This window comes from Heterodontus francisci, chromosome 4 (genome assembly GCF_036365525.1).
Source record: "Heterodontus francisci isolate sHetFra1 chromosome 4, sHetFra1.hap1, whole genome shotgun sequence".
NCBI classification, from domain to species: domain Eukaryota; kingdom Metazoa; phylum Chordata; class Chondrichthyes; order Heterodontiformes; family Heterodontidae; genus Heterodontus; species Heterodontus francisci.
The window spans coordinates 172,464,527-172,482,805 of record NC_090374.1 but is presented as its reverse complement, the minus strand read 5'-3'; the positions used below and the strand labels follow the sequence as shown (position 1 = coordinate 172,482,805).

The 18,279-nt window shown below is 44.3% G+C and overlaps 1 protein-coding gene across 2 annotated transcripts in view; it reads left to right on the top strand.

Moving 5' to 3' along the window:
- Positions 1-17,522, top strand: part of hemgn (hemogen) — a 29,681-nt gene extending 12,159 nt beyond the window's left edge. For both annotated transcript variants that reach the window (XM_068030544.1, XM_068030543.1), the window contains exons 3-4: positions 13,291-13,526; positions 14,144-17,522. In XM_068030544.1, coding sequence (XP_067886645.1) covers positions 13,291-13,526; positions 14,144-14,262 — 355 coding nt within the window. In that variant the 3' untranslated portion in view covers positions 14,263-17,522. The remainder of the gene's footprint in view (positions 1-13,290; positions 13,527-14,143) is intronic.
- Positions 17,523-18,279: the final 757 nt, after the last annotated feature.

Genomic DNA, 18,279 nt, shown 5'->3' with positions numbered 1-18,279 from the left:
AGTATAGTTCTTGTATAGTTCTATTAAATGTCCCCTCAATCTCCTTTGTTCTAAGGAGAACAAACCCAGCTTTTCCAACCTAACCTTGTAACTAAAATCCTCCATCCCTGGAACCATTCTGGTAAATCTCCTCTGTACCTTCTCAAGGGCCCTCACATCCTTCCTGAAGTGTGGTGACCAGAACTGGATACAATATTTCGGTTGGGGCCTAACCAATGCAATACTCCGGTTGGGGCCTAACCAGAGCTTTATGAAGGTTCAGCATAACCTCCCTGCTTTTGTACTCAATGCCTCTATTTATAAAGCACAAGATCCCATATGCTTTACTAACCCCTCTCTCAATATGTCCCAAATCTTCAAAGATCGATTCACAAGCACCCTCAGGCCCCTCTCTTCCTACACACTCTTTAGACCTATGCCATGAAGTATATATTGCCTCTGCCTATTCCTTCTGCCAAAATGCATCACCTCACATTTGTCAGTATTAAATTCCATCTGCCACCTCTCTGCCCATTCTGCGAGCCTATCTATGTTCTGTTGCAGGTGGTTCATATCATCCTCACTGTTTGCCTTGCCTCCAAGTTTGGTGTCATCAGCAAATTTTGAGATTCTACTCTGTATTCCAAGATCCAAGTCATTTATATTTAGAAAAAAAAGCTGTGGTCCCAGCACTGATCATTGGGGAGCACCACTGTCGACCATCCTCCAGTCTGAAAAACAACCATTTACGACAACTCACTGTTTTCTATCCTGAAGTCAATTTTTTATCCAATCGGACACTGACCCTCCTATTCCATTTTGTTAACCAGCCTTTTATGTGGGTCATTTAACTGCAAGCTACTGGTATCCATGTAACCGTATCTCAGGCCAGGATTTTACACTAGGCAGATGGGAACCGTCCACCAACTGAAGGTCGGTGGTGAACCCGCTTCTGCCTGGCCTGGGGATCTGACCTGTATTTTGCGGGTCCCTGGGCTTTAATTGGTCTGAGGTGGGACTGCCACCTGCTTGAGGTAGGAAGTCCTGCCTAATAGAGCTGCCAGCCAATCAGCGGGCCAGCAGCTCTCTGTCCCAACAGTGCCACCGGTAGCAGTGGCCACTGCTGGGACTGCACCCAGCATTGTGAAGAAGATGTTGGGGCCCAGGTAAGTTTTGGTTGCCTCGCCGGGGTGATCACTCGGGCCCCGGCGAGGCAAAGGTGGTTGATGGGGGGACGGGGCAGGGCGGGGGTGTGTTGGGTGGTTGGGGCATTGGGGGTGACCCTGTGTCAGGCACAGGGTGCTCGATCATGAGGGTCCCCCCCAGGCCGTCAGAAAGTCGTCTGCTTTTGTCAGGTGGCTTTTCTCGGGTCTAGGATGCCCGCTTGCCACGCATAAAATCCCCATGGAGGCGGGCGATGGCCCTTAAGTGGATGTTAAGTGGCCACTTAAGGGTCTTGATTGGCCTGGGGCAGGCAGGCCATTTTTCGCCACCGCCGCCCTGTGTAAAGTGGCGGTGGAGGTGGGAGTGGGTCAGGAGGGGCCCCCAGAGCCTCCCACTCCATTTTACACCCCCACCACCATCCCGCTCTTTGCGGGGGGGTGGGGGGGTGTAAAATTCAGCCCTCAATTTCATCAACCACCATCAGGATAGAAGGGGGATGAAATCAGTTAGCACCAATAGTACAGAAACCAGTAATAGTGAATCAGCATCCCATTTGACACCACAGATTAGTAATCTTTCTCTGATTTTGTGTCTCTTGACTTGGAAGGCTATCATTGAAGTTTGTAGTATCCGGCGCTTTCTGAATTTCAGTTTCAACATCTGACTCGTCCAAATGCATGACCGATTGATGTCTTTGATGAATAGGAATAAGATTGCTCCTGTTTCTTCTTATAGTACCTTCTGAAGTTCTTAATAAATAAGATCGCTCTTGATTTTCCTCTCATTGGAGAATTGCTCCTTCTCTGCTTTGGTTTCGTACCCATACCTTTTGCCCTTCTGACAACTTTGGTAGGTTCCTGGTACGGTATTTCCTGTTATAATTATGAGTTTGTCTCTTTCGGTAAGACTTTTCTTTGTCTTGAACTCTTTGATAATCCTTGCTTTGTAATCCTGGAAGTAACTTATTGGGTAGGATTGGAAGTTGTGTTCTATGTTTTCTTCCCATTAACAGTTCGGATGGTGCTAATCTGCATAACAATTGAGTAATTCTGTAGTTCAGAAGTGCTGTTTGAAAATTTAGATTTTTCCTTAACACAATAGCTCTGACTCCTTGCTCAGCTTTCCATTAGATTGTGGCTATCTAGGGAAATTTGTTAGATGTACAAATCCACAGTTTTCTGCAAAGTGCATAAAGTAATCGTTTGCAAATTCTGGTCCATTATCAGATACTATCTGATCAGGTAAACCTTGTGCTGTGAAAATTTCCTGGAAAACTCTGATGACTTCTTCAATTTTTGTTGTGTACATACGTTTATCCTCAATCCACCTTGAAAAGTAATCGACTATAATTAGATAGGATTTTCCATCAAAGAAGAATAAATCCATCTCCAACCGTTCTCACGATCCAGTTGGGAATTGGGTCAAAGTAAGAGTTCTCTCTGATCTTGTCTGTGAAATGCATATACATCACAATTTGAGATCATTTCTTCTATATCTTTCGATATTCTTGGCCACCACATAGACGCCTGAGCCCGTGCTCTACATTTAGTTATGCCCATATGACCCTGGTGTGTTTTCTCCAAGATATCTTCCTGCAGTGACTGTGGAATCATCAATCTCTCGTCATATACCAGCAAATCATCCACTAAGGTAAACTGTTTTCTGTGTTCGAAGAAGATTTTCATTCTCTTCCCCTTGGGACTCTTGTGGCCAATCTTGCTTGCAATACTGGTGGATATAGATACATTCTTCATCTTGCCTCTGCGCCTATTGAGTCTATTTGTTGGAGTCTATTTGAACTTGCTGGTCATTGTGATGCAGTGACCTGGGAACATGACTCAATTTCGTTAATAAAGTTGACATCCTGTTAAGTAGGATAGTTGACCATAGCTCTGGACAATGCACCTGCTGTCATTTGTTGCTTACCCTGTATGTATCCCGTTTCGTACATGAACCTCATTAACCTCAACCGGAATCTCTGGATTCCGTGGTGGCATCCCAGCGAGTTCCTTTTCATCGAGTAAGGAAACTAGAGGTTTGTGGTCTGTCTCTATAATAACCTTTAAGCCGATAATGTAGTTTGAAAACTTCTCACAAGCCCAGGTGACTGCGAGAGCTTATTTCTCTATCATAGCGTCTCTCATCTCCGTGTCAGACAATGCTCGTGACGCATAATAAACAGGTCTTCGATTTCCATCTGGCTATTCTTGGAAAAGGACTGCCCCAATCCATGTGGATGAAGCATCAGCTGCTGTTTTGGTTGGAAGTGAAGGGTTATAATGAGCTAAACATCCGGCGAAATCAGCATCTCCTTGATCCTTTGAAATGCTTGTTTCTGATGTGCATCCCAGCACCATGCTTGAACTTTCCTTTATAGTTGTCATAAAAACTCAGTAACTTGTGCTAAATTAGGTAGGAATTTTGCCAACTTATTGACCATGCCAATAAACTGTTGAAGATCATGGACAGAAGTTGGAAGTGGGAATTCGCTAATGGCTCTTGTCTTTTGCAGGTCTGCCATTATGCCACTATTGCTGATGAAATGTCCTAAAAAACGAATGGACATTTTTGAAAACTCACACTTCTCATCCTGCAGATGAATCAAAACCACTCTACCCCTTATGTTATGTTCTTCAATGGACTCCCCATGAACTAAGATGTCGTTCATATGGCAGATTTCACCTTCAAGGCCCTGTAGAATATTCAACATAGTTCTGTAATATTTCCAGTGCTGATATGATGCCAAATGGAAGACAGTTAAACAATATCTTTCAAATGGAGTAATGAAGATAGTCAATAATCCTGACTTCATATTGAATGGAACTTGCCAATTTGCACTTGCACTATTCGCATCAAGCTTCATGAAGACAGTACTTTTGGGTAACTTTGCCAAACTTACGTCCACTGAGGACATTGGATGGGCTTCTCATGTCACAGCCTTATTGAGTTAAGTTTACACAAGCGTGAAGATCATGGTTAGGTTTAGGAACTGGAACCATTCCCGAACATCATTCTGTAGGTTCAGTAATAGGATAAATGACTCCCATCCTGGCCATGTCTTCTATTTGATGTTGGACTTGCTCCAAATCTTCCTAGGCATGAAAAGACAAACTGATTTAGCATCTCTCTGAAATTAATACTATATTTGGTCTTCAGTCTCCCTAGACCAGCAAACAATTTCAGGAATTCCTCTTGGAAGTGACTCCCCGATTCTTGTTGCTTAACTTCTTCTACTTTCTTTATAAGATGAAGGTCAATACAAGCTCTTCGACTTAAGAGAGAGAACTCCTGATTTCTTAGGACATACAGTGTTTCTAATATCTGCTTTCCCTTGTACTGAAGTGTTACCTGTAACTTACATTTTACTTCAAGTGCAACCCCTCCTGAGCCATGTATCTGAGTTTCTGTAGGTTGCAGAAAGTGTGTTGATAACCACAGCTCTTTGTCTGATAAGACTGTTACACTTGCTCTGGTGTCGAGTTTTAAATTAGTGACATATATATCTGCAGACCAAAATGTCTGATTCGGATCATTGATCTCACCAAGAAAGTGTTTCGATTGCTCTCCTGAAGGAAGTTGTTTAAATTTGTTAATCACTCTGTTCTTGAATACTTTTTCTTTAAAATTTGAGGGAGTCGAGATTTTACCAAAATGCCCTATTTTCCTACAGTGGAAGCATTCTTCTCTATTGGCGGGACACTGTTTGCACCTGTGGGTACTTTAGGCACCACATCGCTGGCAGGGTTTAATGATGTTTTTTGCTTCCCCACCCACTTCCTCCCCCCTCCCACCCCCCACCCCCCCCAGTGTACCTTTTCTCATGGTACCTCTTTTTCAGCCCGCTTCTTAAGGAACTGTACGATTGCCGGAGGTTTCCTGAACCAAGCTTCTTTCTTCACCTCGCAAGATTGCTCTGTTGTTCCTCTGGCCCTCTGCTTGTCTCACCAGCTGAATAGCTTTGTCCAGGGTGAGATCTTCATTAATTATAATAAATTGAATTAGAGATTCATCAGCAATACCCACAACAATGCGACTGTTGGATCCCATTAGTTGCACAAAGAGAGACGAAGTCCGACTGTAGCTTTATTTTGTTCTCACAGTGATCTCTTATCAATTCAGCTTTATGGACTCCATATTCACATCCTTCAGCTAGCCTGTGAAGGGCAGTGATAAAATTATCGACTGTTTCTCCTGGCTTCTGGACCCTTTTGTTGAATCTTGGTCTTTGTAGAATTTTATTCCTCTGCAAGTTGAAATAAGAATTAAAAGCTTTTAAAACTTCCTTGAATTTGGCAGATATCTCATTCATACCTTGTCTTGCAATCACATCATCTGCTATAGCCCCAATAGAGTACAACAATGTCGTCACTTGCTCTGCTTAGACTGGCTGTCTAACTTCGAAGCAATTCAGTATCTGAGAAAACCTTTTAGCCAGAGCGACCAATTTTGAGTTTGATTTGGCCCTTCCATGTATCCTAATCGATCTGGAATTGAGAATGTAAGCTTCATTGCTTCAATTTATTCTGCTTTCACTTTTGAGCTTTTCCCTCCAGTAGTGGAAGTTTCCCACGCTTTTTCAGCTCTGCGTTGATTCCCACTATAGCCAATTTTTCAGCCTTTGAAATCTCGCCACTAGACTAAGGATTAATTTGCTCCTTGTATTAAACTCAGTTGTATAGCGTTACTGCTATACTCCTTTAACTCCCTTCTCATGGAGAATCAAGTATTTGCAGCCTTGTTGCTTGATTTTTATTTCTCTCGCTCCAGATGCCACATGTAATGGCACCAATCTCGGATCAGCCCTCGCTAAGGACTTTCCTGGTGATGCCTGACTAATGCCATTAGGGACAAAATCTTTTACTTTCTTTCAGGGTTTCTCACCAGATCCTGGAATGTTGCTTGGTTCTCTGACTGGAAACCTGAGAACGCTGGACCAGGTTTCTAACCACCGATTCCCTGATTCCCGTGTCTGGAGTCTTCCACAGGCTCTTCTCAGGTTCTGCAGTTTTATTTTTGCGCTTTTTTCGGGGCAGCCCTTTTTCAGTTAGTTGCTTCAAATTCTTCTTCAGGGTGCAGGATGATAAGAACTACTGTTGTTCTCGATCTCGCCACTGATCACCATATTATATGCTTGTTCGGTATGCTGCCACCTTAGTTAGTCTAGCGAGAGAGGTTTTTAAGCTGGAGTTGTTAGAACATTAACCTTTATTGCATTATAACTATTTACAATTCACACCAGTCTGTGTGACTCCTCCAAAGCCACACTGCATCTATCTTTGAGTCTCTCTCACATGTGATCTCTTACATCATCATGGTAGGAGGTATTCTTTAGACTCTCTCAACATTAATCCTTTCAGATCCTTATACTACATCAAGGACCCTTAAATACTTTGTAACCCAAAGTCTACAAAGATATCATATAACATAAAATTGCATAGAATATAGAGCACAAAAAATGGCCATTCAGCCTAACTAGTCCATGTTGGCATTTATGCTTCACTCGAGCCTCCTCCCATCCTTCCTCATCTAAATCTATCAGCATAAACCTCTATTCCCTTCTCCCTCAAATGCTTATCTAGCTTCCCCTTAAGTGCATCTATGCTATTTGGCTCAATCACTCCATGTGTTAGCGAGTTCCATATTCTCACCACTCTCTGGGTCATAAAATTCCTCCTGAATTCCCTATTTGATTTCTTGGTGACTATCATATTGATTGCCTGTAGTTTTGCTCTTCCGCACAAGTAGAAACACCCACTCTGTGTCAACTCTGTCAAAACCTTTCATAATTTTGTGAGTCCCCGATTAGGTCATCCTTTAGACTTCTCTTTTCAAGAGAAAAGGGTCCCAGTCACTGTTCTTCCTTTCCTGATACGTATAACCTCACAGTTCTGGTATCACCTCTGTAAATATTTTTACGCCTTCTCCAGTGTCTCGAAATCCTTTTCTTAACATGGCAACCAGAATTGCATGCAGTGCTCCAAATGGGGCTTGCGACTTTTTTAAAATTAATCCATGGGATGTGAGCGTCGTTGGCAAGGTCAGCATTTATTGCCTGGCCCTAATTGCCCTTGAGAAGGTGGTGGTGAACTGCCTTCTTCAACTGCTGCAGTGCATGTGGTGTAGGTACACCCACAGTGCGGTGCGGGAGGGAGTTCCAGGATTTTGACCCAGCGACAGTGAAGGAACAGCAGTATAGTTCCAAGTCAGGATGTTTTGTAACTTGGAGGGGAACTTGCAGGTGATGGTGTTCCCTTTGTCTGTTGCCCTTGTTCTTCTAGGTGGTAGAGGTCGCGGGTTTGGAAAGGTGCTGTCGAAGGTGCCTTGGCAAGTTTCTGAAATGCATCTTGTAGATGGTACACACTTCTGCCATTGTGCACTGATGGTGGAGGGAGTGAATATTTAAGGTGGTGGATGGGCTGCTAATAAAGCATGGTTCCAAGCTTTTTGAGTGTTGCTGGAGCTGCACTCATCCAGGCAAGTGGAGAGCATTCCAACACACTTCTGACTTGTGTCTTGTAGATAGTGGACAGGCTTTGGGGAGTCAAGAGGTCAGGCTGCAGAATTCCTAGCCTCTGACCTGCTCTTGTAGCCACGATATTTATATAGCTCCTCCAGTTCAGTTTCTGGTCAGTGGTAACCCCCAGGATGTTGATAGTGCGGGATTCAGCGATGGTAATGCCATTGAATGTCAAGGGGAGATGGTTAGATTCTCTCTTGTTGGAGATGGTCATTCCCTGGCACTTGCGTGGTGCGAATGTTACCTGCCATTTAACAGCCCAAGCCTGAATGTTATCCAGCTCTTGCTCCATGTGGGCATGGACTGTTTCAGTATCTGAAGAGTTGTGAATGGTGCTGAACACTGTGCAATAATCAGTAAACATCTCCACTTCTGACCTTATGTTTATTAATTGTATATCAATTGTGTTTAATTATATGCAGGTGGAGGACATTAATTGGGATTTCACTTGAGCGCATTTAAAGAGTCACTTACTGAAACTGTGGTGTGTTTGAGTAGGAGGTATATGCTTGTAATGTTTCACACTGCAAATAAATGTAAGACTGAGTAAAGATTGGCTCCAGTATCATCCTTCACCAACTGGCTTTCTGGAATAGAACAATGTTGGAGGGAAGGTCACTGATGAAGCAGGTGAAGGTTTGGGCCCAGAGTACTATCCTGAGGAACTCTTGCAGCAATGTCCTGGGGCCGAGATGATTGGCCTCAAGCAACCACAACCATCTTCCTTTGTGCTAGGTATGACTCCAACCAGTGGAGAGTTTTCCCCCAGTTTCCATTAACTTGAATTTTGTTAAGGCTCCTTGATGCCACACTATGTCAAATGCTGCCTTGATGTCAAGAGCAGTCACTCTCACCTCACCTTGGGAATTCAGCTCTTTTGTCCCTGTTTGGACCAACCCTGCAATGAGGTCTGGAGTTGAGTGGCCTTGGCAAAACCCAAACTGAGCATCGGTGAGCAGGTTATTGGTGAGTAGTTGCATAAGTAAGTAAGAATAACCTGCATCACTACTTTTTGTGTTTAGTGATATGGTAGAGTCAAATACATTACACAATTAAATATGCAGAATACAAACCAGACACATTTAATCTGAATAAATATTTATTTTAGTTTGTTTGCATTTTTCCTACTGTGTTTTGATTACCTTTCTATCATCCAATTAAAAGCTCACTCCTTCTTCTTCTTTGGCCTCCTTGTCTCGAGAGACAATGGGTAAGCGCCTGGAGGTGGTCTGTGGTTTGTGAAGCAGCGCCTGGAGTGGCTAGAAAGGCCAATTCTAGAGTGACAGACTCTTCCACAGGTGCTGCAGATAAAATTGGTTGTCGGGGCTGTTACACAGTTGGCTCTCCCCTTGCGCTTCTGTCTTTTTTCCTGCCAACTGCTAAGTCTCTTTGACTCGCCACACTTTAGCCCCGCCTTTATGGCTGCCCGCCAGCTCTGGCGATCACTGGCAACTGACTCCCATGACTTGTGATCAATGTCACAGCACTTCATGTTGCATTTGCAGACATCTTTAAAGCGGAGACATGGACGGCCGGTGGGTCTGATACCAGTGACGAGCTCGCTGTACAATGTGTCCTTGGGAATCCTGCCATCTTCGATGCGGCTCACATGGCCAAGCCATCTCAAGCGCCACTGGCTCAGTAGGGTGTATATGCTGGGGATGTTGGTCGCCTCGAGGACTTCTGTGTTGGAGATACGGTCCTGCCACCTGATGCCAAGGATTCTCCGGAGGCAGCGAAGATGGAATGAATTGAGACGTCGCTCTTGGCTGACATACATTGTCCAGGCCTCGCTGCCATAGAGCAAGGTACTGAGGGCACAGGCTTGATACACTCGGACTTTTGTGTTCCGTGTCAGTGCACCATTTTCCCACACTCTCTTGGCCAGTCTGGACATAGCAGTGGAAGGTTTTCCCATGCGCTTGTTGATTTCTGCATCGAGAGACAGGTTACTGGTGATAGTTGAGCCTAGGTAGGTGAACTCTTGAACCACTTCCAGAGCATATACAAACTGTGTGGTTTTATTTTAATAAAAAAAGTCAACAGATGTTTCTCTCCACCGAACAAGGGCGGATGGAGCATTTCTGACGTCCTGTCGCATGATGTTCGTTTTCTTGAGGCTGATGGTTAGGCCAAAGTCGTTGCAGGCAGCCGCAATCCTGTTGATGAGTTTCTGCAGACACTGTTCAGTGTGAGATGTTAATGCAGCATCGTCAGCAAAGAGGAGTTCCCTGATGAGGACTTTCCGTATTTTGGTACCAGAAAGGCCGAGCGAGGGGTTTTGACGCTTGGGCAACTCACAACCTCCATACATCCGCCCAGGCATGCACCATGGAGAGGTCACTCCATAGTCGCCTCACAGCGACCAAAACAACACGGAAGGCAGCAGTTATGGGTTATAAGTCCAGCTCAATTGGCGTAGAGATTGGGCGCCACGGGTTGCCTTTGTCGGTGGGAGACGTCATCGCATCTCACTGGACAGCTACCGCCCGCCTCAAACCAGACAGCCCCTGGTCAGTAAGGTCCCGCCACAGTCCACCTGCTTCAATGGGTGTTTGGAGCTCAGGGTCATTGCCCGACAAATGGACTGTAACACCGCACCAAACAGCACGACAAAAAAAGGAAAGAAAGTACCAGCCCTTCATTTTGCAAGCTGGAACATCAGAACTATGTATCCTGGCCTGTTGGAAGACCTTACACAAATCAACGATTCTCAGAAGACCGCCATCATTAACAACGAGCTCAGCAGACTCAATGTGGACATTGCAGCACTTCAGGAGACACGCCTCCCTGCGAGTGGGTCTCTAAGAGAGCAAGACTACACCTTCTTCTAGCAGGGTAGGGATCCTGAAGAACCAAGACAGCATGGAGTGGGCTTCGCCATCAGAAACTCTTTGCTCAGCATGATAGAGCCACCTTCAAATGGCTCAGAACGCATACTGTCCATCCGACTGTTCACCGCCTCTGGTCCAGTACACCTACTCAGCATCTATGCACCAACACTCTGCTCCCCACATGAAGCTAAAGACCAGTTCTACGAGGAACTCCATAATATCATTAGTAGCATCCCCAATACCGAACACCTGTTCCTGCTGGGGGACTTTAATGCCAGGGTTGGGGCCGACCATGACTCATGGCCCTCCTGCCTTGGGTGCTATGGCATTGGAAGAATGAATGAGAATGGACAGAGACTGCTTGAGTTGTGTACCTATCATAACCTCTGCATCACCAACTCGTTCTTTCACACTAAACCCTGTCAGGTTTCTTGGAGGCACCCAAGATCACGTCGTTGGCACCAGCTGGACCTCATCGTCACAAGGCGAGCCTCTTTAAAAAGCGTTCAAATCACACGCAGTTTCCACAGTGTGGACTGCGACACCGACCACTCCCTGGTGTGCAGCAAGGTTAGACTCAAACCAAAGAAGCTGCATCACTCCAAGCAGAAGGGCCACCCGCGCATCAACACTAACAGAATTTCTCATCCACAGCTGTTATATAAGTTTCTAAATTCACTTGAAAAAGCCCTTCAAAACACTCCCACAGGGGATGCAGAGACCAAGTGGGCCCACATCAGAGACGCCATCTATGACTCAGCAATAACCACCTTTGGCAAACGTGTGAAGCAGAATGCAGACTGGTTTCAGTCTCACTTTGAAGAGCTGGAACCTGTCATCGCCGCTAAGCGCATTGCACTGCTGAACTACAAGAAAGCCCCCAGTGAGTTAACATCCGTAGCACTTAAAGCAGCCAGAAGCGCTGCACAAAGAACAGCCAGGCGCTGTGCAAATGACTACTGGCAACACCTATGCAGTCATATTCAGCTGGCCTCTGACACCGGAAACATCAGAGGAATGTATGATGGCATTAAGAGAGCTTTTGGGCCAACCATCAAGAAGATCGCCCCCCTCAAATCTAAATCAGGGGACACAATCACTGACCAACGCAAGCAAATGGACCGCTGGGTGGAACACCATCTAGAACTGTACTCCAGGGAAAATGTTGTCACTGAGACCGCCCTCAATGCAGCCCAGTCTCTGCCAGTCATGGACGAGCTGGATGTACAGCCAACAAAATCGGAACTCAGTGATGCCATTGATTCTCTAGTCAGCGGAAAAGCGCCTGGGAAGGACGGCATTACCCCTGAAATAATCAAGAGTGCCAAGCCTGCTATACTTTCAGCACTCTACGAACTGCTTTGCCTGTGCTGGGATGAGGGAGCAGTACCTCAGGACATACGCGGTGCCAATATCATCACCTTCTATAAGAACAAGGGTGACCACGGTGACTGCAACAACTACCGTGGAATCTCCCTGCTCAGCATAGTGGGGAAAGTCTTCGCTCAAGTCGCTTTAAACAGGCTCCAGAAGCTGGCTAAGCGTGTCTACCCTGAGGCACAGTGTGGCTTTCGAGCAGAGAGATCGACCATTAACATGCTGTTCTCCCTTCGCCAGCTACAGGAGAAATGCCGTGAACAACAGATGCCCCTCTACGTTGCTTTCATTGATCTCACCAAAGCCTTTGACCTCGTCAGCAGACGTGATCTCTTCAGACTACTGCAAAAGATCGGATGTCCACCAAAGCTACTAAGTATCATCACCTCATTCCATGAGAATATGAAAGGTACAATTCAGCATAGCGGCGCCTCATCAGACCCCTTTCCTATCCTGAGTGGCGTGAAACAGGGCTGTGTTCTCGCACCTACACTGTTTGGGATCTTCTTCTCCCTGCTGCTCTCACATGCGTTCAAGTCTTCAGAAGAAGGAAAAGCTCACTACAGAGTGTGTAATGTACCAAGAGGGTGAAATGATCTCCAGTCAATTAACATTAATTTTCTTCTGCAGTGAATCCTTAGCTAAGGTTCTTCACCTGAGATATTTTTGGAGCAACAATTAGTTAAAAGGAACCAATCCTGTGTTTTATTTATTAATTAATTAACTTAATGTAAGTCAAATATCTTACATATGGTAAAGGTACCAAGTTAATCTGGAAATACTCAACAGGTCAGGCAGCATCTATGGCAAGAGAAACAGTTAACTGTTTCAGGTTGTTGATCTTTCGTTGGAATGAGTTCTAGTCATTGACCTGAAAGGTTAACTCTGTTTCTCTCTCCAGAGATGGTGCCTGACCTGATGATATTTCAGTATTTTCTGTTTTTATTTCAGATTTCTAGCATCTGTAGTATTTTGCGTTTTTTACCAAATTAGTCTGCATTGTTCAACATCTGAGGCATGAGTCCTCGCCTTTCTGTCAGAATATTAAGATCTTTGTTTCATGTTTTACTGCTCCCATTTTACTAAGATTTAGTTTCACTGAATTTCCCTCTAACACTAAAATCTCTACCCCTCAAGTGACCTCAACATTGTAAATTCCATTGACCGCAATGGAACTTAATATCAAGCGCTCTGTATAATGGGCCACCAATCCGATACTGCCTGTTTTGTGCCTCCGCCTTAAATAAATTTCTACCTCTATTTCTCCTAAGATCTCAACCAATTGTTGATAACAAATCTTTCCTTAAGTTTGTTATTTTTAAAAAAACTTCTGAGTGTTGTTATATACATCAAGATTTCACCAGCTTCAAAAAAAAGTAAAAATGTCCTTTTTGTATTCCATATCACACTGATTCACAGGGCAGAATCAAAGGGAAAAAGAGGAGGAAAGGCAAAGGCTGGTGGAACAAGTAACAAGCATACTCCAAAGCCAGAAGCCAAGCCTGAACCTAGCCCAAAACCAGTGCTTACACAAGAACACAAAGAGGACATCAAAGACAAACCAGCTCATCCTGATCCTGAAAGTGAGAGGCCTGCACCTCTGGAGGAAAGTGCAAAGCTTTCATTAATTGGGGAGACTCCCACTACTTCAACAGGTATTCCAATATGTTCAGCTATGAGTTGATCAGCTTACTGTCAAAGATTCCGTCTACTTTATTTCAGGGCATGCTCAACCAACACTCAACATAATTAGTCCAATCAGACAGCAGTCATTGCACTTCGAGTAAAGTGTGCCAAATGTGAATGTCTGAGTACTTATCTTGTTTTTTGGAATTGTCTACCCTAGAGAGCTGTGAATGCTCAGTCATTGAGTATATTCAAGTCAGCAGTCGATAGATTTTTATGTACCAAGAGAGTCAAGAGATAAGGGGACAGTGCGGGAAGATGGATATGATGTAGAAGATCAGCCATGATCTTGTTGAACGGTGCAGCAGGCTCGAAGGGCCAAATGGCCTACTGCAGCTCCTATTTTTTATGTTCTTGCATACTTACAGGTCTGTGAACCCTTTAGGATCACTCGGTAAAATTTACAGAATAAAACCCATAGGAATCCAATGTGGTGGACTGTACAGCTCCTGAAATAATTACGGCACTTTCTTACAAGAATCAACAAAAGCATTTGAAATTCCTATAACATTCCTCAGGAGGTAGCTTATTGTACTGTACCTTGGCAATGAGATTAAAATACTGCATTTATTCCCCCTTATTCTAGATGAACCTGGAGAATCAAAGCCAGCTGGTGTGGAAATACCAGAGATTCTGCAACTCCAAGCAGAAGATGTGCCCGGGGAAAATGCAGCATTCGAACAACAAATGGTTCTGCACTTGTAAAATATCAACGCATTTGAAGTTCATAGAATTCTTTAAGTTGTTATTACACAGGAAAGATAATGATAGTACCCTTATCAGGCCAAAGCACTCATTATTGCAGGTGTAAACTCACGTCCTGTCAGTATATGGTACAACACATCAGAGCTTCAATACACATTGACGTCTTGCTTTGTTTTTCTTGATGTAGCAATGTGCCATATAGTGGCAGGATGTGAAATTGAACCCCTGCAATCTCCCACTCATTAATGAAGCATAATACAGGGAAACCCAAGAAAGGGGAAAGAGCATTTTTAAAGTAAGAGGGAAACTCTCCCTGCAGACCAGAAAGTTTCAAAGAATTACATAGAATGTACAGCACAGAAACAGACCATTCGGCCCAACTAGTTTATGCTGGTGTTTATGCTCAACGCAAGCCTCTTCCGTCATAGGAACATAAGACTATTTAGCCCCTCAAGCCTGTTCTGCCATTGAATGAGATCATAGCTGATCTGTGGCCTAACTCCATACACATGCTTTTGCCCCATCCCCCCAATATCTCTGAGAATACCTTTGATTCACAAAAAAAGCTCATTCTTATTTCATATTACCCTATCAGTGTATCCTATTTTTTTCTCCTTCATGTACTTATTTAGATTCCCTTAAATAAGAACATAAGGAGTAGGAGTAGGAGACTATACTGCCCTTCGTGCCTGCTCCACCGTTCAACACGATCATGGTTGATCTTCTGCCTTAACTGCACTTTCCTACCTGCTCCCCATATCCCTTGATTCCCTGAGAGATCCAAAGTCTGTCTATCTTAACCATGAATATGCTCAACGATGGAGAATCAACAGCCCTCTGGGATAGAGAATTCCAAAGATTCACAACCCTCTGAGTGAAGAAATGTTTCCTCATCTCAGTTCTAAATGATTGGCCTTTTATCCTGAGACTGTGTCCCTGTTGTTCTAGATTCCCCAACCAGGGGAAACAACCACTCAGTGTCTACCCTGTCAAGCTACTTCAGAATTTTATATGTTTCAATGAAATCACCTCTCATTCTTCTAAACTCCAGAGAGTATGGGCCCAATTTACTCAGCCTCTCATCATAGGACAACCCTCTTGTCCCAGGAACCAATCCAGTGAACCTTCAGTGTACCACCTCAGCTATTTCCTTTGGTAGCAAGTTCCACATTTTTTTAGCCAAGAGGTTTCTCCTGAATTTCATATTGGATTTATTAGTGAGCGGGATAAGTAGAGAACAAATGCAGACAGCTCTGCTTTATACTTTTCTTTTTCCAATTGTTATGACCAGGTGAGAAGGGGTCTAGGGTTCCCTCTCAGCCTTTACCTGGTCTTACTGTAACAAGGTTTAATTTTAAACACAGTGTGTTTTTAGCTGCCCCTTAGTGAATCCTTGTTCACTGCTTTCCAATTGTAAGGCAAAGAAACTGGCCAAACAGATTTTCTTAGGTTTAAAGAAAAATGGTTGAACTTTATTAAACTTAACCCGAATTCAGTTAACGCCTATGGATACATGACACGCCCACGCTAGCATGCATACACGATACACGCATGCAGATAGAGACAGAAAAGAGCAGAAGAAATAAAGTGGAAAAGTTTGAGGCAATATCTGAAGATGGTTTTGGTTGTGGTTCTTAGAGCTCACTGTAGAGTCCTTGATTGTAGGTAGGTCTTGCTTTTCATTGGGGCCCAGTATTCTTCTTAAACCTTGTTTGATATAGGAGACCTTTCTCTCTAGCGGTTCATGTGTCCTCAGTGAGTCCAGAGGCTTGTGAGAAAGAGATGGGAGCAGGCAGGAGAGGTCTTCTCAGTCCAGGAGCAAACAGTCTCTCTGAGTTAAAAAAAAGGTTGTCCAGCAGGTTAATCATGTGACTAGCTGGTTTGACCACGTCTCTTTATGGATTTGGCCATCTTAGCAGTCATCCTGGAATGTGAGCTTCCTCACCTTCGAGGTCTGGTGATGAAAGTCAGGTTGAATGTGTCAGGGAATGGTCCTTTGTCTGCACAAGCATTGTGTTTAGTATGTAAATGTGTTTTCCAGCCACGGCTGATCTGTTTAACAAGTCATTTCCTCACTCCAGCAACAATTTAAAATCAATATTCATATGACAAAATTAATATGCCTCATTCTTGGCAGGTGGGGGTCTGCATGACACAATGCACTTGTCAACAATCTTCACCTGTTGGGAAAGTTCACCTGCAAATACTTACATTTACTCTCACCATACCTGATTCTATTTATGCATGTGTATGTCCAGCATACAAGGCTTTATTAAATAGAAATATTCCTAAATTTTTGGTTTTATCCAAAAATTCCCCGATTCATCAATAGATACTGAAACTTTAGTTACTTTTCTCCCTCAAGGAAGTATGATCAGTTTGGATGCATGACCCAGTTTGAAATGATACTGACAGTTTAACTTCAATAACAACAATTTATATCTATATAGCATCTTTAATGCAATAAAACATCCCAAGGCACTTCACAGAAGCATTACATTAGAAAAATGACACCAAGCCACATAAGGAGTTATTAGGTCCAATGACCAAAAACTTGGTCAAAGAGGTAGCTTTTAAGGAGTGTTTTAAAGGGAGAAAGAGAGGTGGAGAGGTTTAGGGAGGGAATTCCAGAGCTTGGGGCCTAGGAAGCAGAAGGCATAGCCACCAATGGTGGAGGAATTAAAAATGGGAATGCTCAAGAGGCCAGAATTCGAGGAGCGCAGATATCTCGGAATGTTGTCAGGCTGGAGGAGATTACAGAGATAGGGAGAGGTGAGGCCATGGAGGGATTTGAAAACAAGGATGAGAATTTTAAAAATCAAGATATTCTTGACTGGGAGCCAATGTCAGCGAGCACAGGGGTGATAGATGAACGGGACTTTGTGCAAGTTAGATAGAATTAGTTTGAACTTCCTAGATAGAGCCCAATTACAAAACTGTCGGAAGGGTGTAGAATTCTTATGATGACTCCCTTGCTAGAAAATATAGAACTGAGGAGTAATAATTCTATCAGCAACTGTGAGTGTCTCTCTATGTTAACATTCCGGGATTGTCAATAATGCTTAATTGGCAACTGAGATTTCCTGCTAACTTTCTAGATGTTACAAGGCATTCCCCATTGAAGTAATTCAGTTTCACCAAATGATTTGTGTCCCGCAAGACAATATGTTAGTTTTTGTACTGTGTAATGGTCATGAAAAGAAAGGAAGACAATCTTTGAAATTATGTGAAACAGTTCAGGAAAATAAAAAAATTATTTACCTCTGTGTTTCAATGGATTGTTGGAAGATTATCCCACAGAAAAACTTCACACATAGGCCGGGATTTTGTTGAGCTCCCGACGTCAGGCTCTGTGGGTGGGTGGGGGGGTGGGGGGGTGGGTGGTGGGTGCCGGAAGCTCACAGCAGCCCACCACGGAACCCGAAGCCGGGATTGCTGGGCCCGATCCTCCTAGTGGCGGCGAAGCTCCATGGCGGCCCACCATCCCCCACTGCTCAGCGACGGAACTCAACTTTAAATATCATAATAAATGATATGAATAAATTTAAATACCATTCACTGCGATCTTACCAGCGATCCTGCGCGCGATGGGCAGGACTCACGCACCTTTACTTTCCCGTCCAGGGAAAGCTGGCACTACCGAGGTGGGGAAGGGGAGAACTTAGGATCTTTAAGGTAGTGGTGGGGGGAACGGGGTCAACTCTGCATTTCTAGTGTGGTGGGGGAAGGGGTGACCTCTGCACTTTGTGCAGTTGTGGGGGGAGAAGTGGTGGGGGTGGGGTGGGGGGGGGGTTAATGGGACAATCATTTACTTTCATTGTATTGCGGGGTACGGGTCAGAAATTTATTTACAGTGTAGTGGGTAGGGAGGGTACAGGGTTCGACTATGCAGTCTGGCAGCCCTTTAAAAATGGCGCCAGCACCTGCGCAGAGGCAGACGACGCCATTCACGGCATCGCCGAGACAGCCCTGCCACGTGGTGGCGGACCGCCGCCCTGCGTATTTAAATGAGCCGCC